Consider the following 21,863-nt stretch of genomic DNA (forward strand, 5'->3'; position numbering starts at 1 on the left):
CGTGGGTGCAGTGCATCCCACTCCTGACACCAGTGTGATGGGGTTCAGGGGTCCCCCTGCACTGCAGCCCGTCCGCTGGCAGGAGAGACTCTCACTCAGCAGGTACAACCGCAGGTTTATTAGGCAACAGATGTCCAGTTTCTCACAGAAGCGACACTACAGCAGCCAGAGACAGTCCTTCCAACCTGTCCTGGGGAGAAGACCCCGAGGGGTGCCCCTCTGGGGTGTAGCTTCCCCCCTCCTCCGGCTGGCTGCCTTCCAGCTCTCCCTCTTCCTAGCCTCTAACTCCCGCCCCCCAATTCAAAAACCCAGCTCAGCTCCTCCCTGCTCTTTGTTCAGGCAGAGGTGTCACCTGCCAGTTGTAGCCCCAGGGTCATCCTTAGCCACTGGGAGCTGCTGCTTGCCTCAGACATCCAGCCTGACTCACACATGCACCCCCCCCACTCCATCACAACTGGCAAGTGCCATTTGACCAAGATGCCCGGCTAAAGTCGGCTTTCATCACCCCTGTGGGGCTCTACGAGTTCCTGGTCCTGCCCTATGGCCTCAAGGGGGCACCCGCTACCTTCCAGCGTCTGGTGGACCAGCTACTGAAAGGGATGGAGAGCTTTGCCCTGGCGTACATGGACGACGTTTGCATCTTCAGCCAGACGTGGGAGGACCATGGCTACGTCTACACGTGCAGCCAACATCGAAATAGCTTATTTCGATGAATAATGTCTACACGTCCTCCAGGGCCGGCAACGTCGATGTTCAACTTCGACGTTGCTCAGCCCAACATCGAAATAGGCGCAGCGAGGGAACGTCTACACGTCAAAGTAGCACACATAGAAATAGGGATGCCAGGCACAGCTGCAGACAGGGTCACAGGGCGGACTCAACAGCAAGCCGCTCCCTTAAAGGGCCCCTCCCAGACACAGTTGCACTAAACAACACAAGATACACAGAGCTGACAACTGGTTGCAGACCCTGTGCCTGCAGCATAGACCCCCAGCTGCCGCAGAAGCAGCCAGAAGCCCTGGGCTAAGGGCTGCTGCCCACGGTGACCATAGAGCCCCGCAGGGGCTGGAGAGAGAGCATCTCTCAAGCCCCCAGCTGATGGCCGCCATGGAGGACCCAGCAATTTCGACGTTGCGGGACGCGGATCGTCTACACGGTCCCTACTTCGACGTTGAATGTCGAAGTAGGGCGCTATTCCTATCTCCTCATGAGGTTAGCGACTTCGACGTCTCGCCGCCTAACGTCGAAGTTGGTGCTGCTACTTCGAAGGAGCGTGCACGTGTAGACGCAGCTCATGTGTCCCAAGTCAAGCAGGTGCTGGACCGACTCCAGAAGGCTGGTCTGACTATCAAGGCAGGGAAGTGCAAGGTGGGAAGGGCTGAGGTGACCTACCTGGGCCACAAGGTGGGCAGCGGCTGCTTAAAGCCAGAGCCAGCTAAAGTGGAGGCTGTCAGAGATTGGCCCACACCCCAGACTAAGAAACAGGTCCAGGCCTTCATTGGGATGGCGGGGTACTACCGGAGGTTTGTGCCCCACTTTAGCTCCATCGCAGCCCCCCTCACGTAGCTGTGTAAAAAGGGAAAGCCTGACAAGGTGGTCTGGACCGAGCAGTGCCAAGAGGCCCTCTGCGCGCTGAAGGAGGCTCTGGTCAGGGCCCCAGTGCTGGCAAATCCAGACTTCAACAAGCCCTTCCTGGTGTTCACCGATGCCTCAGACGTGGGGCTGGGGGCGGTGCTAATGCAGGTGAATGACAAAGGGGAGAAACACCCCATCGTGTACCTGAGTAAGAAGCTGCTGCCCCGGGAGCAGAGCTACGCGGCCATAGAGAAGGAATGTCTGGCCATGGTGTGGGCGCTGGGGAAGCTGCAGCCGTACCTGTTTGGACGGCGTTTCACCGTGTACACCGATCACTCACCCCTGACCTGGCTGCATCACATGAAAGGGGCCAACGCCAAGCTCCTGCGGTGGAGTCTGCTCCTGCAGGACTACGACATGGAGGTGGTCCACGTCAAGGGGAACAACACCACCATAGCCGATGCCCTGTCACGCAGGGAGGGCCCCGAACTTCCCCAGCTCACTGGCTGAGTGACCACGCTCAGTGCGGTCTGGAAGGGGGGAGAGATGTGATGGAGTGGGGGGAGTGCATGTGTGAGTCAGGGTGGATGTCTGAGGCAAGCAGAGCAGCTCCCAGTGGCTAAGGATGACCCTGGGGCTACAACTGGCAGGTGACACCTCTGCCCTGAACAAAGAGGAGGGAGGAGCCGAGCTGGGTTTTTAAAGGGGTGGGCGGACGGCAGTTAGAGGCTAGGGGAGGAGAGAGCTGGAAGGCAGCCAGCCTGAGGAGGGGGAAGCTACACCCCAGAGGGGCACCCCTCGGGGTCTTCTCCCCAGGACAGGTTGGAAGGACTGTCTCTGGCTGCTGTGCTGTCGCTTCTGTGAGAAACTGGGCCTCTGTTGCCTAATAAACCTTCTGTTGTACCTGCTGAGTGAGAGTCACTCCTGCCAGCGGACGGGGTGCAGTGCAGGGGGACCCCTGAACCCCATCACAGGGTGGCAGAACCCTGGGGAGGCAGGAGCCTGGGGAGGGCTCGGGTGGCAGGAGGCTGGGGAGGGCTGGGGTGGCAGAACCCTAGGGAAGGGCTGGGGTTGCAGAAGCTGCCTGGCAAGACTGGGGGTCCCCCCCCTTCCCTGACAGCCCTGCTGGGAGGGTAAGTCCAGGGCCAGGCTGGGGGAGAGCTGCCTCGCCGTACCCTGCCCAGGCCTGGCCAGCAAGGGACTTGGAGCAGGGCATGGGGCGCGGCAAAGGGGGGCAGAAGTTGTTGCTGGGCTGCGGGGCAGAGAGCCATCAGGTCCATCTCAGGCCGCAGACCGAGGCAGTGGGGCTGGCACTCGGGCCCTGCTGCAGGGGCACAGCTGGGGGCACTCACTTGCAGCTGGCTCTGGCACTCACGCATGGCTGCCTCGTCCTCCTCCGGGCAGATGCCATGCCGGAGGGTTTTCTCCGACTCGGCCAGGCGGGCCAGGAAGGTGCGCACCAGGGTGTAGAACTCCTCCGCCTGCACAGGAGACCGAGGGGTGCGTAGCGAGGGACTTGGGAGCGACAGGCGGAGCAGCTCCCCATGGCGGGGGACGGCCCTGGCTGGGGTAACCTCGGCTGGCAGGTAACACGGACACAGAGTGGGGAGGAGCCCGGCTGGGTTTGCATCAGGGCGGCAGTTGGAGAGTGGGAAGGGAGTCAGCCTGTGCTGGGGGGGCCAGTCCCCAGTGGGGCACCCCTCGGGCCTTCCCATCCCAGGATGGCTGGAATGACTGTCTCTGCCGGCTGCACTGACCCCCTGCACTGCGCTGGGCCTCTGCCGGCTAATAAACCCCTCTTCTACCTGCTGAGCGAGAGTCGCTCCCGGCTGCGGATGGGGTGCAGAGCCTGGGGACCCCTGAGCCCCGCTGCAAGGGGAAGCTGCGGGGACGGCTCATGGGGCTGCTTGCTGACCATGTGTGGAACAGCAGTGCTCAGCGGGACGGGCTTGGGGTGCCTTACAGGGGAGGACCCCAGGCCTGGGCTGAACAGCCCGGTGTCTAAGCAATTCACCTTGAACAGTATTCTCAGTCGTGCCCCCTTGTTACAGCCTCTGGCTCATCTGGGCCCCAGCCTCAGAATGCCCCCACTCAGCTAGACTGGGCCCCCAGCCTCGCAGTGCTCCCCTCGCCTAGTCTGTGCCCCACGGACAGCCCGTTCTGCCTAGGCTGAGGCCCACAGCGCTTCCCTCCTGCACGCCCTGCTCTCACCTGCTGCAGGGCAGCCTCCAGCCGGGCCTGCTTGGCCACGGAGAGTTTGCAGACCAGGTCCCAGCGGCCGCTCAGCTCCTCCATTTGCTTCTGTAGCCACTGGGAGTCGACGCTGCTGCTGCCCCGCGTCAGGTCCCGCACCGAGCGCTTCAGCATCTTGATGCAGCTGGCTCGTTTGCCCAGCTCCCGCTGGAAGCCCTGCATGGGAGAGGGGCAGGGGAGCCGCCTGGGCTGGGACCATGTACCGCCGGGGCGAGCAGCTGACGGAGCCTGCAGCTCTGCCAGCCCCTGGGGCCCAGGTCTGGCGCTGAGTGGGGGTCTCACTGGGGGTCTCTGCCCAGCTGCCCAGGAGGGGCTGTGTTGGGCCGGGAGAGCAGGGGGACCGAGCAGCAGCATTTTGGGGTGAACTCCCCCTGCCCCCGCGTGCGCCAGCCCATGGCTGGGGGGATGGTGCACCTGGGGCGTGTGGGGAGGCGGCTGGCTGGCAGAGCCGGGGCAGCCCCAGACGAATACGGACCTTGTGCTTGTCCATGAGGTCACTGACCAGGTCACGGTCCCCCGCAACGGGCACCTCCTCGCACAGCTGCGGCTCAGCCCAGTACAGCCAGTCCAGCAGGGCCTGCAGGGCGTCGGTGAACTGGCCGGAGAACAGCAGGCGCTCCTCCAGCTTGTGCTGCCTGAGAGCGAGAGGGAGAGGACGCTGGGCAGCACCGCCCCACTGCCCCTCCTGGGAGACAGCGAGTGTGAGAGTGTGTGTGTGTGTGCGCGCGCGTGCACTGCCCCACTGCCCCTCCTGGGAGACAGCGAGTGTGTGAGTGTGTGTGAGTGTGTGCGTGTGTGTGCGTGTGCGTGTGCGTGCACTGCCCCACTGCCCCTCCTGGGAGACAGCGAGTGTGTGAGTGTGTGTGAGTGTGTGTGTGTGTGTGCGTGTGCGTGTGCGTGCACTGCCCCACTGCCCCTCCTGGGAGACAGCGAGTGTGTGTGTGTGCGTGCGCGTGTGTGCACTGCCCCCTGCCCCTCCTGGGAGACAGCGAGTGTGTGAGTGTGTGTGTGTGTGTGTGTGTGCACACTGCCCCACTGCCCCTCCTGGGAGACAGCGAGTGTGTGAGTGTGTGTGAGTGTGTGTGTGCGTGTGCGTGTGCGTGCACTGCCCCACTGCCCCTCCTGGGAGACAGCGAGTGTGTGTGTGTGTGCGCATGTGTGCACTGCCCCCCGCCCCTCCTGGGAGACAGCGAGTGTGTGAGTGTGTGTGTGTGTGTGTGTGTGCGCACTGCCCCACTGCCCCTCCTGGGAGACAGCAAGTGTGTGAGTGTGTGTGAGTGTGTGTGTGCGTGCGCACTGCTCCACTGCCCCTCCTGGGAGACAGTGTGTGTGTGTGTGTGTGCGTGTGCGTGTGCGTGTGCGTACGCGTGTGCGTACGCGTGTGCACTGCCCCACTGCCCCTCCTGGGAGACAGCGAGTGTGTGTGAGTGTGTGTGTGTGTTTGTACGGCCACACTGCCCCTCCTGGGAGACAGCGAGTGTGAGTGTGTGTGCACACTGCCCCACTGCCCCTCCTGGGAGACAGCGAGTGTGTGTGAGTGTGTGTGTGTGTGCACGGCCCCAATGCCCCTCCTGGGAGACAGCGCGTGTGTGAGTGTGTGTGTGTGTCTGTGTGTGTGCGCGCACTGCCCCACTGCCCCTCCTGGGAGACAGCGAGTGTGTGTGTGTGTGTGTGTGCGCGCGCGCACTGCCCCCCGCCCCTCCTGGGAGACAGCATGTGTGTGTGAGTGTATGTGCGCACGCATGCACTGCCCTGCTGCCCCTCCTGGGAGACTGCGAGTGTGTGTGCGTGTGCGTGTGTGCACGCAGATGCGTGCACTGCCTCCGCCCCTCCTGGGACACAGCAAGTGTGTGTGTGTGCCCGCACGCACGTGTGTGCATGCGTGTGCACTGCCCCTCCTGGGAGACAGCGAGTGTGTGTGTGTGTGTGCGTGCGCGTGTGCACTGCCCCTCCTGGGAGACAGCGAGTGTGTGTGTGTGTGTGTGTGTAGCCGTGTCTACACGTGCACGCTACTTCGAAGTAGCAGCACTAACTTTGAAATAGCGCCCGTCACGGCTACACGCGTCGGGCGCTATTTCGATGTTAACATCGACGTTAGGCGGCGAGACGTCGAAGCCGCTAACCCCATGAGGGGATGGGAATAGCGCCCTACTTCGACGTTCAACGTCGAAGTAGGGCACGTGTAGCCGATCCGCCTCCCGCAACATCGAAATAGCGGGTTCCGCCGTGGCAGCCATCAGCTGGGGGGTTGAGAGACACTCTCTCTCCAGCCCTTGCGGGGCTCTATGGTCACCGTGGGCAGCAGCCCTTAGCCCAGGGCTTCTGGCTGCTGCTGCGGCAGCGGGGGATCCATGCTGCAGGCACAGGGTCTGCAACTCGTTGTCGGCTCTGTGGATCTTGTGCTGTTTAGTGCAAGTGTGTCTGGGAGGGGCCCTTTAAGGGAGCGGCTGGCTGTTGAGTCCGCCCTGTGACCCTGTCTGCAGCTGTGCCTGGCACCCTTATTTCGATGTGTGCTACTGTGGCGTGTAGACGTTCCCTCGCTGCGCCTATTTCGATGTTGGGCTGCGCAACGTCGAAGTTGAACGTTGACATTGCCAGCCCTGGAGGATGTGTAGACGTTATTCATCGAAATAGACTATTTCGATGTAGCGTGCACGTGTAGACGTAACCTGTGTGCGTGCGCATGTGCACTGTCCCTCCTGGGAGACAGCGAGTGTGTGTGTGTGTGTGTGCGTGTGTGCACTGCCCCTCCTGGGAGACAGCGAGAGTGTGTGTGTGTGTGTGCGCGCACTGCCCCCCGCCCCTCCTGGGAGACAGTGAGTGTGTGCGTGCACGTGCATGTGTGTGCACTGCCCCCTCCTGGGAGACAGCGAGTGTGTGCGTGAGCGTGCATGTGTGTGTGTCTGTGTGCACTGCTCCACTGCCCCCTCCTGGGAGACAGCGAGTGCGTGTGTGTGGGTGTGCGAACGTGCGCTGTCCCAGCACTGCATGTGTGGGGACAGGGGGCTGGCCCAGCGCTGCATATGTGTGTGTGTGTGTGTGATGAGCTTCTGATTAGCTTCTTAGCTTCTATGACGATGTAACAGGCTCTGTGGACATGGCGAAGTCAGTGGATGTGATATACATTAACTTAACGTAAGAACATAAGAACGGCCATACAGGGTCAGACCAAAGGTCCATCTAGCCCAGCATCCCGTCTGCCAACATAGCCAGTGCCATGTGCCCCAGAGGAGGTGACCCGCAGACAATCATCAAGCGATTTGTCTCCTGCCATCCATCTCCCGCCTTCAGTAAAAGGCGAGTCACCACACCTTACCCCTTGCTAATAGCCAGCTATGGACCTAACCTCCAAATATTTATCAAGCTCTTTTTTAAACTCTGTTGGAGTCCTGGCCTTCACAGCCTCCTCTGACAAGGAGTGCCACAGGTTGACTGTGCGCTGTGTGAAGAAAAACTTTCTTCTATTAGTTTTGAACCTGCTACCCATTAATTTCATTTGGTGTCCTCTAGTTCCTATATTATGGGAACAAGTAAATAACTTTTCTGTATTCACTTTCTCCACACCATTCATGATTTTATATACCTCTATCATATCGCCCCTCAATCGCCTCTTCTCTAGACTGAAAAGTCCCAGTCTCTCTAGCCTCTCCTCATATGGGACCCGTTCCAAACCCTTAATCATTTTAGTCGCCCTTTTCTGAACCTTTTCTAATGCCAATATATCTTTTTTGAGGTGAGGAGACCACATCTGATCGCAGTACTCAAGATGTGGGTGTACCATAGTTTTATATAGGGGAAGTAAGATATTCTTTGTCTTATTTTCTATCCCTTTTTTAATTATTCCAAACATCCTGTTTGCTTTACTGACTGCTGCTGTACACTGTGTGGATGTTTTCAGAGAACTAGCCGCTATAATTCCAAGATCTCTTTCCCGATCTGTTGTAGCTAAATTTGCCCCCATCATATTGTATGTATAATTGGGGTTATTTTTCCCAATGTGCATTACCTTACACTTACCCACATTAAATTTCATTTGCCATTTTGCTGCCCAGTCACTCAGTTTGCTGAGATCTTTTTGAAGTTCTTCACAGTCTGCTTTGGTTTTGATTATCCTGAACAGTTTGGTGTCATCTGCAAACTTTGCCACCTCACTGCTTACCCCTTTCTCTAGATCATTAACGAATAAGTTGAACAAGATTGGTCCCAGGACTGACCCCTGGGGAACACCACTAGTTACGCCCCCTTCCATTGTGAAAATTTATCATTTATTCCAACCCTTTGTTTCCTGTCTTTTAACCAGTTCCCAATCCATGAAAGGATCTTTCCTCCTGTCCCATGACCCCCTAATTTACATAAGAGCCTTTGGTGACGGACCGTGTCAAAGGTTTTCTGGAAATCTAAGTATACTACGTCTACTGGATCCCCCCTGTCTGCATGCTTGTTAACCCCTTCAAAGAACTCTAATAGATTAGTAAGACACGACTTCCCTTTACAGAAACCATGTTGACTTTTGCTCAACAAACCATGTTCCTCTACGTGTCTGACAATTTTATTCTTTACTGTTGTTTCTACTAATTTGCCCGGTACCAATGTTAGACTTACCGGTCTACAATTGCTAGGGTCTCCTTTAGAGCCCTTTTTAAATATTGCTTTTTAAATATCAAGGCTTCTCATACAGTATCCCATAACATTGTTGCCCATAAGTTAAGGAAATATGGATTGGATCCTTGGACTATGGATAGAAAGCTGGTTTGATGGTCGGGCCCAACGGGTAGTGGTCAATGGCTCAATATCTGGAGGGCGGTCTGTTTCAAGCGGAGTGCCGCGAGGCTCGGTTCTGGGCCGGTGTTATTCAACATCTTTATTAACGACCTGGATGAGGGACTGGGTTGCACCCTCAGCTTGTTTGCGCATGACACAAAACTAGGGGGAGAGGTAGATTCGTTGGAGGGTAGAGAGAGAATCCAGAGGGACCTGGATAAATTGGAGGCCTGGGCCAAAAGAAATCTGATGCGGCTCAATAAGGAGAAGTGTAGAGTCCTGCACCTGGGGTGCAAGAATCCCAAACGTTGTTACAGACTGGGGACCTACTGGCCCAGCAGCAGTATGATGGAAAGGGACCTAGGGGTTATGGTGGATGAGAGGCTGGATATGAGTAAACAGTGTGCCCTTGTAGCCAAGAACGCTAACGGCATCCTGGGGTGCATTAGGAGGAGCGTTTTGAGCAGATCTAGAGAAGTAACTATTCCTCTTTATTCGGCACTGGTGAGGCCACATCTGGAATATTGTGTCCAGTTTTGGGCCCCCCAGTATAAAAAGGATGTGGATTTGCTGGAGCAGTTTCAACGAAGGGCAACAAAAATGATTAAGGGGCTGGAGCACAAGACCTATGAGGATAGGCTGAGGGATTTGGGCTTGTTTAGTTTACAGAAGGGAAGACTTAGAGGTGATTTAATAGCAGCCTTCAACTTCCTGAAGGGGAGCTCTAAAGAGGAGGGTGAGAAACTGTTCTCAGTGGTGTCAGATGGCAGAACAAGGAGCAATGGTCTGAAGTTGAAGAGGGAGAGGAGTAGGTTAGATATTAGGAAGAACTTCTTCACCAGGCGGGTGGTGAAGCACTGGAATGCGTTGCCTGGAGAGGTGATGGATTCTCCATCCCTCGAGGTTTTTAAGTCCTGGCTGGACAAGGTCCTGGCTGGGATGACTTAGTTGGGGTTGATCCTGCTTTGGGCAGGGGGCTGGACTAGACGACCTCCTGAGGTCCCTTCCTGCCCTGGGATTCTGCAAGCACTGTGTGTGCACGTGTGGGGAGCAGGGGCCAGCCCCAGCAAATCGTATGCGTGTGTGTGTGTGACTGAGATGCAGCTGGGACTCAGCCAATGGAAGAGACTCTCAACAAACGAAGGACAACAATCAAATTACACACATCGGTTTCCAAATTCTTGGCGCAGGCTTGCAGTGCCGGCAGAAGAGACTGCTCAAGTGACCAAGGACCTTACCAGGGCCAATCCAGAGCTGAAGAAATTTGCTGTGTACGTTCAGGCCAGCGGACAAGCTGTGATGGGGTTCAGGGGTCCCCCTGCACTGCACCCCGTCCGCTGGCAGGAGTGACTCTCACTCAGCAGGTACAACAGGAGGTTTATTAGGCAACAGATGCCCAGTTTCTCACAGAAGCGACAGTACAGCAGTCAGAGACAGTCCTTCCAACCCGTCCTGGGGAGAGGAGCCCGAGGGGTGCCCCTCTGGGGTGTAGCTTCCCCCCTCGCCAGGCTGGCTGCCTTCCAGCTCCTCTTTCCCTAGCCTCTAACTGCCACCCTCCTCCGCCCCCGATTCAAAAACCAGCTCAGCTCCTCCCTCCTCTTTGTTCAGGGCAGAGGTGTTACCTGTCAGTTGTAGCCCCAAGGTCATCCTTAGCCACTGGGAGCTGCTCTGCTTGCCTCTCACATCCAGCCTGACTCACACACGCACTCCCCCCACTCCATCACACAAGCAATGACTGATTGAGTGTCTACAAAGGACTTGGACAGGTGACCTGCTCATGTGACAGGCATCATGGGAACAGGTAGATACGTTGGAGGGTAGGGATGGGTGACCTAGATACAGTGATCTGGATAAATTGGAGCATTGGGCCATAAGAAATCTGATGCGGTTTAGCAAGGAGCGGTGCAGAGTCTTGCACTTGGGAGGGAAGAATCCCAAGCACAGTTACAGGCTGGGGACCGACTGACGAAGTAGCAGAGAGGTGGCTGTGTTAGTCTGTACTCCAACAAAACAAAGCCACAGAAATGGAGCACTTTAAAGACTAACAGGAATACCATCCCTGGCGTTACCACAGCCAGTCTGGTGGCTGACCTGTGTAACTTTGTTCTCTCCCACAGTTATTTCCAATTTGGGGACAACTTATACCTCCAGATCAGTGGCACTGCTATGGGCACCCGCGTGGCCCCACAATATGACAACATTTCTAGGGTCGACTTAGAACAGCGATTCCTCAGCTCTCGTCCCCTGGGGCCCCTCCCTTACTTACGCTACGTCGATGACATCTTTATCCTTTGGACCCACGGTAACGAGACTCTGGAAGAATTCCACAGAGATTTTAACAACCTGCACCCTACCATCAGTCTCAGCCTTGACTATTCCACATGAGAAATACATTTCCTGGATACCACAGTACAAATCACCAATGGCCACATTGACACCAACCTCTGCCGGAAAACCACTGGCTGCTACACTCACCTACGTACCTCCAGCTCCCACCCACCTCACATCACACAATCCATCGTTCACAGTCAAGCCCTTAGATACAATCGCATCTGCTCTGACCCTACTGACAGAGACCAAACACTACAAGACCTCTACCGGGCATTTATAAACTGGATTACCCACCAGGAGAAGTAAAAAAGTGAATTGACAGGGCCAGATGAACACCCAGAGACCAGCTGCTCCAAGATTGGCCCAAGAAGGTCAACAACAGAACACCACTTGTATCACCTACAGCCCCCCACTCAAACCCCTGCAACGCATCATTAAGAACCCACAACCTATTCTGGACCAGGGTGCCACACTCCAGAAGGCTCTAGGTGACAGGCCTGTCCCGTCCTATAGACAGCTGCCCAAGCTGAGGGAGATTCTCACCAGCAATCACAGGCTACACCACAGTAATATGAATCCCGAACTTTTCCTTGCAACAGACCCCGGTGCCAACTGTGTCCACGTATGTATTCTGGGGATCCCATCGCTGGACCTAACCATGTTAGTACAAGATCAAAGGCACATTCCTGTGCACTTCCAGCAACGTTACATACGCCATTATGTGCCCACAATGCCCTGACACTATGTACATTGGACAGCCTGGGCAAAACCTTTGCCAGAGAATAAATGGACCCAGAGCAGACGTAGGGTTAGGGATGGGGCTGGAAGGGACCTCAGGAGATCAGCTAGTCCAGCCCCCTGCTTCAAGGAACTCAATACACATAAGCTGGTCAGTGAACGCTTCAGTGGAGTGGGTGGTCCTGTTAAAGACTGGAGAATCTGTGTCCCGGAGCACAGAGAATTTAACAGCAAATTAGAGCGAGAGATTCCTGAGTTAGAGCACATATTCAAATTTGACACATTAACGTGTGGTATGAACGGAAACATCAACTACCTCTCGCATTACTAGGACCACGTCCCTCCCTTTGATGCACATAACTATCCCAGACAGGACAATTAACATCCCCCACCTCTCACCCCCTTCCTTCAACCCTATTTGATTTGCCGGTTTTTATTGCAATTTTTTTTCTTTTTGGTCCTCTGTACTTATAAATGTCAGTCCGTATCAGAAATGAAATTGATCTGAAGACGTGGATCTGTCCCACGGAAGCTCATCACTGAATAAATCATTTTTTTAGTCTTTAAAGTGCTACATTTCTGCTGCTTTGTTTTGTTGGCTTTGTAGCAGTGCAGCAGAAAAGGACCTGGGGATCACAGAGGATGAGAGGCTGGATATGAGTCAACAGTGGCCCTTGTAGCCAAGAAGGCTAACAGCATATTGGGGTGCATTAGGAGAAGTATTTCCAGCAGATCTAGAGAAGTTGTTATTTCCCTCTGCTCAGCGCTGGTGAGGCCTCATCTGGAGTATTGTGTCCAGTTCTGGGCCCCCTGGATAGACAGGATGTGGACATAGCAGAGCAGGTTCAGTGGAAGGCAACAAAATGATTAGGGGGTGGGAGCACATGATCTGTGAAGAGAGGTTGAGGGATATGGGCTTATTTAGTTTACAGAAGAGAAGAGTGAGGAGCAGTTTGACAAAAGCCTTCAACTTCCTGAAGGGGAGCTCTAAAGATGAGGGTGAGAAACTGTTCTCAGTGGTGTCAGATGGCAGAACAAGGAGCAATGGTCTGAAGTTGAAGAGGGAGACGGGTAGGTTGGATATTAGGAAAAACTGTTTCCCCAGGCGGGTGGTGAAGCACTGGAATGCGTTGCCTAGAGAGGTGGTGGATTCTCCATCCCTCAAGGTTTTTAACTCTTGGGTTGACAAGGTCCTGGCTGGGATGATTTATTTGGGGAAGGTCCTGCTTTGGGCAGGGGGCTGGACTCAACAACCTCCTGAGGTCCCTTCCAGCCTCAGGAGTCTATGAGTCTGCGCTTTCACACAAGGAGAACAACAGAGTTCCTTCCACATGGGCAAGAGGATACAGAGGGCACTGAGGTTCCTCCATCTTTCCTCACTCCAGCTCATCACTTCATGACCATCTCTGCTATGAGCTGAGCCCAGCAGGGTCGCTGACACATCCCAACATGACTGCAAACCCTTGGGCTGCCACAGAAGAATGTGCAGGTTTAACTCTTTGACCCTTGACATCAATCCTACAGACCCCAATGTGGGGGGAGCAGGAGACTATGGGGTGTAGTATGGCAGGGTTTCTGGGCACAGCGAAGGAAATCAGTACAGGGTATTGTTGCTTAAATCTGGGCCACTTACAGCCCCAGGCTGGGATTTCCTTCTCACCAAGGCCACAACAGCACCTCTGCCAGCCCCACTGGCCAGCCAGAAGCCACACAAGCAAACCCACAGACTTCCCAGCTACTTCAAAATGCCCAGACCAGCAGCCCTCTACTCAGGTGAGAGGTTTTTGAAACCTGTTTCACCAACTCCCCACAGATTCTTCTGAGCCCCCAAGCCCCAGGTCAATATATACTTGGATCTTACACAAACAGCACCCCGTGCCAATCCTCCAGATCTAAAATCTAAAGGTTTATTGACAATGAAAGGAAGAACAGGGTGAGAGAGAAATTGTCAAAGTGATACGTTATGCACACGTCAATTACAGCTATTGGTGCAGCCAGCCATAACGCTATGCTGATTCTTGAAAGCCTTTGTAAGCAACCCCAGAGAGGCTTAACTCATGAGCACTGAACAAACCCAGATGGTTCCTGTCAGGGCCTCCTTATATTTTTTTCTATGCGGAGGGAAAACCCCTTTCTTCTGCCACATGTCTTGGCTCACCACCTGGCCAGGTGGGTCACTGGGGGGCGGTCCCCACTCGCTGCAGCCCAGGAGGAAAGTCCCATGTTCCCAATATGTGTACTGGACATCTGGGCCTCTATCTTCAACTTAAAAATCCAGTGACATCCCACGGGGGCACCCACACTAGCAGCGATGGGGACGTGGGCATCTTGGGCCCTGCACAGGGACCTTGCACCCAGGGCTCCTGGCCCCGCAGACAGCAGCATCAGCAGGACAAGGGAAAGATTCCAGGCTCACCTCTCAACCGCCTGAGCACACATATCTTCCCAGCGCTCCTTCAGCTCCCCCAGCAGCACCTCCAGCGGCTGCACGTCCTCGGCCAGCAGGGCCTTCTCCCGCAGCCAGCGCCCGCTGCGCAGCACCGCCTCGTACATGGGGCGTTTGGAGCGCAGCAGCTTCTGGAAGTCCTGCAGCGCACAGAGGGGTTAGTCCCGGGGAGAGGGGCCGGGCACTAGGCTCAGCCCTTGGGGCGATACGGGGGCTGGGCAGATGGGGCCAGGCAGCAGTGGTCTGGACCAAGTGGGATGGGTGGGGGCCGGGCAGATTGGCGGGGGCCATGGGGGAAGACGGGGCTGAAGGGCAGACGGGCCCACCCATGGAGCGCGCAGCAGGCCCAGCAGCCCTTGCCGAGGGCAGTGCCTGGGGGCGCAGGGCTCCTGGAGGCTGTCTGCGATGGGAGGGGCCCCTGTAGGGGCAGTGCCCGCCGTACTGCAGACGGCTGGGGCAGCCCTCGTGAGCCTGGCTCTGGGGCACACTGTGCCAGCTGCAGCCAGCATGGCCCCGTCTCTGCGCCGGTGTGAGGAACGACTCCAGTCGCATGCAGGCAGGCTGAGCCGTTGCTCTGCTTCCTGCCTGCCGCAGGTCCTTGGCCAGAGCGGGAGAACAGCTGGGTTCTCCCAGCCAGCCAGTCAGGAGAGCCGGAGTGGCCCAGAGCTTGGAAAGGAGGCGCCTCAGCAGGGAGCAGCTTCCCCACAGCGACTCCTCCTAGGCTGCCCCAAGCCCTTCAGCCCAGACCGCTAGAGCTGTGTGGGGCTGGGGAGCACGGGGGGCCAGAGGGAGTGCTGCCAGCCTGTCACGTGGCACTGGGGAGCTGCAGGCCAGGGCAGATCTGGGCTCACCCCGGCCCAGGCAGACAGGGGCCCCAGGCCGGAGAAGGAGGGTGTGTTCGATAGAATGTCCCCTCTCCCGTGTGAAGAAGTGGGAGACTTCTGCACTTGGGGTTCAGTGGAGACTGAGTGACTGAGCAGGGACCCCCGGTGCGGCTGTAACTGAGCAGGGACCCCCAGTGCGGCTGTGGCTGAGTGACTGAGCAGGGACCCCCAGTGCGGCTGTGACTGAGCAGGGACCCCCGGTGTGGCTGTGGCTGAGTGACTGAGCAGTGATCCCTGGTGTGGCTGTGACTGAGCAGGGACCCCCGGTGCGGCTGTGACTGAGCAGGGACCCCTGGTGTGGCTGTGGCTGAGTGACTGAGCAGTGATCCCCGGTGCAGCTGTGACTGAGCAGTGATCCCCGGTGTGGCTGTGACTGAGCAGGGACCCCCGGTGCAGCTGTAACTGAGCAGGGACCCCCGGTGCGGCTGTAACTGAGCAGGGACCCCGATGCGGCTGTGGCTGAGCAGGGACCCCGGTGCGGCTGTGGCTGAGTGACTGAGCAGTGATCCCCGGTGCAGCTGTGACTGATCAGGGACCCCCGGTGCGGCTGTGGCTGAGCAGGGACCCCCGGTGCGGCTGTGGCTGAGTGACTGAGCAGTGATCCCCAGTGCGGCTGTGACTGAGCAGGGACCCCCATTGCGGCTGTGGCTGAGTGACTGAGCAGGGGTCCCCGGTGCAGCTGTAACTGAGCAGGGACCCCCGGTGCGGCTGTGGCTGAGCAGGGACCCCTGATGCAGCTGTGGCTGAGTGACTGAGCAGTGATCCCCAGTGCGGCTGTGACTGAGCAGGGACCCCCAGTGCATTCGTCCCCGGGAGTCGGGAGGGTGGGGTCTCGTCCCTGGGAGTCGGGAGGGTGGGGTCTCATCCCCGGGAGTCGGCAGGGGGGTGCTCGTCCCTGGGAGTCGGGAGGGGGACGCTCGTCCCCGGGAGTCGGCAGGGGGTGCTCACGCCTGCAGAGCATGAACGTGGCCCAGGTCTGCCTGCAGCATGCATGACGGGAGGGCCAGCCAGGGTCCGGGGCTGGATCTGGAGGGGCTGGGGCTTGAGCGAGCCGAGAGTGCTGAGCCCGGGAGGGAGCCAGCAGAGTTTGGCTGTCTGCTCGTGCCGGCTCGGTGGCTGGGTAAACCTTTTCCCTTTGGTTCTCTGCTGCCCTGGGGACACAGACTGCCCGCCGGCCGACTCTGAGCCCTGCCCTGGTGTTGCTGCAAACACTGCCGAGCTCACGGCTCCCTGGGTCTGGCTCGGGGGATTCAGGGCAGTGCTCCTGGTGTGACCCCGGAGGGCTGAGCCCAGGGGCTGAGGCAGAGTGCGGTGAGGCCTGCCCAGGAGGAAGAGTGGGCCCCCTCGGGTCTGCGCACTGGAGAGGCCTCACACAGAGCCTGTAGGCATGGTGCGTCCCTGGCAGTTTGGCTGCAGAACGCAAAGGCGGCAGGCTCCTGATGAGGCACTCAACCCCCACACGGCTGCCCCAGGCATCGTCTCCGGGCCCAGCACTGCCCGGACAGGGGGCAGGGGTCACCTCCCGGCTCTGCCCAGTCCTGAGCACAGAGTGGCAAAGGAGGCCGTGGGAGGGAAAGCCCTGGGCATCGCCAGGGCACCAAGGGAGCGCCGCCCTGGGGCGCCGGCACAGGCTGCCTTGTGCTGGCAGGACAGCCCGGGCAGAGCAGGTGTCCCAGAGCGCCGCACCTTGTGCTCAGCCAGCTGGTCCTGAATCTCCTCCTGGCTCATGGCGCCGGCGCCGGGCACCTCCAGGCTCCGCTCCACCTCATCCATCCAGTCCAGGAGCAGCTGCCGGGCCTCACTGAACTGCGGGAGATGAGATGGCGCGTCAGCGTGAGCGGGCAGGTGACAGAGCCGGCTCCCTGGGGGCGCCCCCGGCGGTACCTGCTTGGCGCGCTTGCGAGCATCCTCCAGCGCAGCGCCTCTCTCAGCCGTGCGCTGCAGCACCTTGGCTACCCGCTCCTTGGCCAGCAGAACCAGGCTCTGGATCGCTGTGCAGTCCTGCCTCCTGCTCACGTCCTGCAGGCGGGAGGCCACCGCCTCCAGGCTGGACAGCTGCTCCTCACGGGCAGTCACCTCCCTCAGCAGCACCTGCGAGCCAGGCACAGCTAGCGCTGTGGGCCCCGAGCAAGGCCGCGGCCCGGGGCAGCAGCCCAGCTTGGGGGGCAGGGGGCGGGCTGCCCGGAGCCAGCTCCAGGCTCAGAAAGAGAGGTGGCCGGGGGCTGCGGGATCTGCTCCAAAGCGGGGGGAGTCTCCTAGGCTGCTCGGGGAAGGACCAGCACAGAGACCATAGGGACTGGAGCTGGGAGCTTCCCCCGTGTGCCTGAGAGGCTGAGCCGGCAGCCAGGCGGATGGGGACCTGGCGCGGGCTCGGGAGATGGGCCCAGCCTGCCTGCTGCTGGTGAGCCAGCCAAGGAGAAGGCTGCCGGGGAGCCGAGGAGTCTGACGTTTTGCCACGTTCTGGGGCCCCGTGGGGGCGGGGGCTCTGTTTCCTGGCTTGACTGCAGGGCTGGGGCAAAGCGGCGGTGAGGACGGTTTCAGTGCCCCCCCCCGGGTAGCGGTGCGCGATGCAGAGCAGCTTTGCCGTACACCTCCAGACCTGTGCTGACAGGGCCCCATGTACTGGGGCCCATTCCTGCCCCACTGCACCTGCCAGCCACTCCCCAGGTGCTGTACACCAGAGCAGCTGCCTGGGAAAGGCCGGCCTGGATGCAGTGCCTGGCGGGGCTGCGGGGGCCGTGCCCACCCCGAGACAGAGGCGCAGCTGGGAGCCAGCTCCCGTCCTGTCCTGTCCTGTCCAGCCCTCCCTGTGGGCTCTGGGTGAGATCAGATCCCTGCAGCCATGCACAGCCCGACCAGGCTGCTCCAGGGGCCTCCCACCCAGCCGGGGAGCCGGAAAGCGGGCGCACCGTGCTAGCCCCTGCAGGGCACTCTGTGAAGCAGGCCGCTCAGGGAGGCCTCCTCACCGTGGGGACAGATGCTTCCCACGACCGCACCGCAGTGAGGCCTGCTAGGGCCCTGGGCAGCAGCAGGTGGGTCCTGCCCGGGGCCGAGGCTCTCAGCCCTGCCAGTGCACCCGAGCCCCAGGCACAGGAGAAGCCGCTCTGGGTCAGTGTCACTCGCCTTGTGCTCCTGGACCTGCTGGAGGACCGTGTCCAGCAGGAAGCTGGGCGGCTCTGGGGCGCTCAGGCTCTCCTCCGTCTGCCCCAGCCACTGCAACAGTTCTTGTGCTGTGCTGTGAAACTCCGTGCTGAGCATCAGCCCCTCCGCCAGGTAGTCCTGGGAAAGACAGCCAGGGTTAGTGGTGTGCTGGGACTGCAAAGAGAGGCGGCAGGTGTCTGCAGGCTGGGGACGGGTCAGCCCCCAGCCAGCCAGCAAAACAGCTGGCTGTGCCTGGTACACCCTAAATCGCCCTCCTTCCAGAAACAGAACCGGCCGGCTGTGCCTGGTACACCCTAGATCGCCCTCCTTCCAGACAGGGAACCGGCCGGCTGTGCCTGGTACACCCTAAATCGCCCTCCTTCCAGAAACAGAACCGGCCGGCTGTGCCTGGTACACCCTAGATCGCCCTCCTTCCAGACACAGAACCGACCGGCTGTGCCTGGTACACCCTAGATCGCCCTCCTTCCAGACACGGAACCGGCCGGCTGTGCCTGGTACACCCTAGATCGCCCTCCTTCCAGACACAGAACCGACCGGCTGTGCCTGGTACACCCTAGATCGCCCTCCTTCCAGACACGGAACCGGCCGGCTGTGCCTGGTACACCCTAGATCGCCCTCCTTCCAGACACAGAACCGGCCGGCTGTGCCTGGTACACCCTAGATCGCCCTCCTTCCAGACAGGGAACCGGCCGGCTGTGCCTGGTACACCCTAGATCGCCCTCCTTCCAGACACAGAACCGGCCGGCTGTGCCTGGTACACCCTAGATCGCCCTCCTTCCAAACAGGGAACCGGCCGGCTGTGCCTGGTACACCCTAGATCGCCCTCCTTCCAGACAGGGAACCGGCCGCCTGAGCCTGGTACACCCTAGATCGCCCTCCTTCCAGACAGGGAACCGGCCGGCTGTGCCTGGTACACTCTAGATCGCCCTCCTTCCAGACACAGAACCGGCCGGCTGTGCCTGGTACACCCTAGATCGCCCTCCTTCCAGACAGGGAACCAGCCGGCTGTGCCTGGTACACCCTAAAATAAAAACATAAGAACAGCCATACCAGGTCAAACCGAAGGTCCATCTAGCTCAGTCGCCTGTCTGCCGACAGTGGCCAGTGCCAGGGACTCCAGAAGGGGGACCGAAGAGGTAACGATCAAGCGATCTCTCTCCCACCATCCATCTCCAGCCTCTGATAAACAGGCCAGGGACACCATTCCCCACCCATCCTGCTAATGGCCATTAACGGACCTAAGCTCCATGAATTTACCCAGCTCATTTTTAAACCCTCTTACAGTCCCAGCCTTCACAGCGTTCCCTGGCGAGGAGTTCCACATTCTAACTGTGCGCTGTGTGAAGAAGAATTTCCTTTTATTTGTCTTAAACCTGCTGCCCATTAATTTCACTTGGTGTCCTCTAGTTCTGACATCACGGGAACAAGTCAATAATTTTCCCTGTTCACTTTCTCCACACTGCTCATAATTTGATATACCTCTGTCATGTCCCCCTTACTTTCCTCTTTTCTGAGCTGAAAATTCCTACTCTTTGTAATGGGGTACAGGGGTCCCACAGGCTCTGCACCCCGTCCGCAGGCAGGAGTGACTCTCACCCGGCAGGAGAACAGCGGGTTCATTAGCCGACAGGACACAGCGTCGTACAGAGGAGTCAGTACAGCCGGCAGGGACAGCCAGTCCAGTCCATGTTGGGGAGAGGAGGCCCCGAGGGGCCCCCAGAGCCGGGCCCTTGCCCCCTCCTTTGTCTCTCTCTCCCAGCCCAGACTTACTGCTCCCAACTCCCAGTTCCAATTCAAACCCCTCAGGCTCCACCTCCCCCTTTGTCTGCAGCCCAGAGGTGTCACCTGGTCGCCAGGTTACCCTCAGCAGGAGCCCCACACCCTCTGTGAGCCCCACACATGTACACACACACACACCCCACTTCATCACATCTCTCCCCACTTCCAGACCAAACTGAGCAGGGTCACTCAATGACCTCAGTGACCCTCGGTGCTCCCCTTGATGTGCACCACCTCCACATCGTAGTCCTGCTGGGGGAGGCTCCACAACAGGAGCTTGGTCTTGGCCTCTTTCATGTGATGCAGCTGGGCAAGTCCTGTTGGTTCCCTCAGGTTGGTTGGTCTCCCTGCTTCGGTCTCCGGTCCATCAGCCACGTTCTCAAGTCGGGCAGGCAGAGCCCATACAGCTGCTGCAGCACCAGCAGGTCAAACGGCTCATCTCTGGTCTGGGCCCTGCCCCATCTGCCCACCAGCCCATACAGCTGCTCCAGCACATTTCTGGAATTCAGTTACAGTCCAGTAAAAGAAGGTACAAATGCTTTCCGCCCTTGGCATTTAGCCAGACCATCACAATGGTTGTGTGCCTCAGTTTCCCCTTCCATATCCCACTAGAGATTTGGAATGTTCCTTCTCATGTGAGAGGTTGCAAGACTAGTTACAGGGAACAACGGTGACATTTCAGAATTACAAACTCCTCCCATGTACAATTCATGCTTATACATCAATGTCATCATGTTACGTGGCTCTTTCCAAACATTCAGTACATGGTACAATTCTACAGCTTCTGGTAGCAGCACCCATTGGTTACAGCCGTCAGTGTGAGTAACAGAACAAACCCATTGCAACTGTATGTTTATGTTGCTCTTTGGTAGACCACAACCTTTGTGTAATAATCCTTGAGGATCTGGTATTCTGGGGTGAAATGGCTGAGGCCTTTCTTCTTTGCACCACCAAGTTCTAATCTTCTCCCTTGCCCCCTGGGGTGGAAATCTGATCTCTCTGGTATTGGACAGTTGTCTGGCTGTCACTACAGGAGCTCGTCTGCATACTTGGCTTAATCTAATTCTTGATCTTCCCCTGCACCCCCACTCTCTGATTTGCTCACCTTGATTATCTTTTTCTGATTTGTCCTCCTTGCTTACTGTTTTTGGTTCTCTGTGCCTTAAATATTGAGTCTGGTCTGGTCTGGCTATGGTCTGAAGAAGTGGGTCTGTCCCATGAAAACTCACCTAATAAACTATTTTGCTAGTCTTTAAAGTGCTACTTGACTGCTTTTTGTTTTGATCTCTCTGGGTGTGCCCTCCCTTAGAACCAGAGCTGGGCCACTGATGATCTCAGGAAGACGGCCCCCTCCCAGGCAGTCTGGAAATTTGCAAACCAAACTGCTTTTTGAAAAAAATAAATAAATAAAAGCAGTCCAGTAGCACTTTAAAGACTAACAAAATAATTTATTAGGTGGTGAGCTTTCGTGGAACAGACCCACTTCTTCAGAGCATAGCCAGACCAGGACAGACTCAATATTTCAGGCCAGAGAACCAAAAACAGTGATCAAGGTGGACAAATCAGAAAAAATATTATCAAGGTGAGCAAATCAGAGAGTAGAGGGGCGGGGGGGGAGGTCAAGAATTAGATTAAGCCAAGTATGCAAACGACCCCCTATAGTGACTCAGAAAATTCCCATCCCGGTTCAAATCGTGTGTTAATGTGTTGAATTAGAATATAAAAGAGAGTTCAGCAGCCTCTCTTTCAAGACTGTTGTGAAAATTCCTCTTCAGTAATGTGCACACTCTTAATTCATTAACAGAATAGCCCACTCCATTAAAGTGCTGGCTGACCAGTTTGTGGATCAGGAGTGTTTTTATGTCTGTTTTGTGCCCATTAACTGTTTGTCTGAGAGAGTCTGAAGTCTGTCCAATATACAAAGCACGAAGGCA

At 57.6% G+C, this 21,863-nt stretch overlaps 1 protein-coding gene across 1 annotated transcript in view; it reads right to left on the reverse strand.

The window, feature by feature from the left end:
- LOC142009002 (microtubule-actin cross-linking factor 1, isoforms 6/7-like) overlaps nt 1-21,863 on the reverse strand; it is a 177,971-nt gene that overhangs the window by 71,186 nt on the left and 84,922 nt on the right. The window contains exons 21-27 of the mRNA XM_074986421.1: nt 18,112-18,267; nt 16,873-17,079; nt 16,675-16,794; nt 14,075-14,244; nt 4,304-4,463; nt 3,787-3,984; nt 2,928-3,056 (exon numbers count right to left, since the gene is read on the reverse strand). Of these exons, the coding sequence (XP_074842522.1) occupies nt 2,928-3,056; nt 3,787-3,984; nt 4,304-4,463; nt 14,075-14,244; nt 16,675-16,794; nt 16,873-17,079; nt 18,112-18,267 (1,140 nt within the window). The remainder of the gene's footprint in view (nt 1-2,927; nt 3,057-3,786; nt 3,985-4,303; nt 4,464-14,074; nt 14,245-16,674; nt 16,795-16,872; nt 17,080-18,111; nt 18,268-21,863) is intronic.

Source organism: Carettochelys insculpta, chromosome 2 (assembly GCF_033958435.1).
Source record: "Carettochelys insculpta isolate YL-2023 chromosome 2, ASM3395843v1, whole genome shotgun sequence".
Lineage (NCBI taxonomy): Eukaryota > Metazoa > Chordata > Testudines > Carettochelyidae > Carettochelys > Carettochelys insculpta.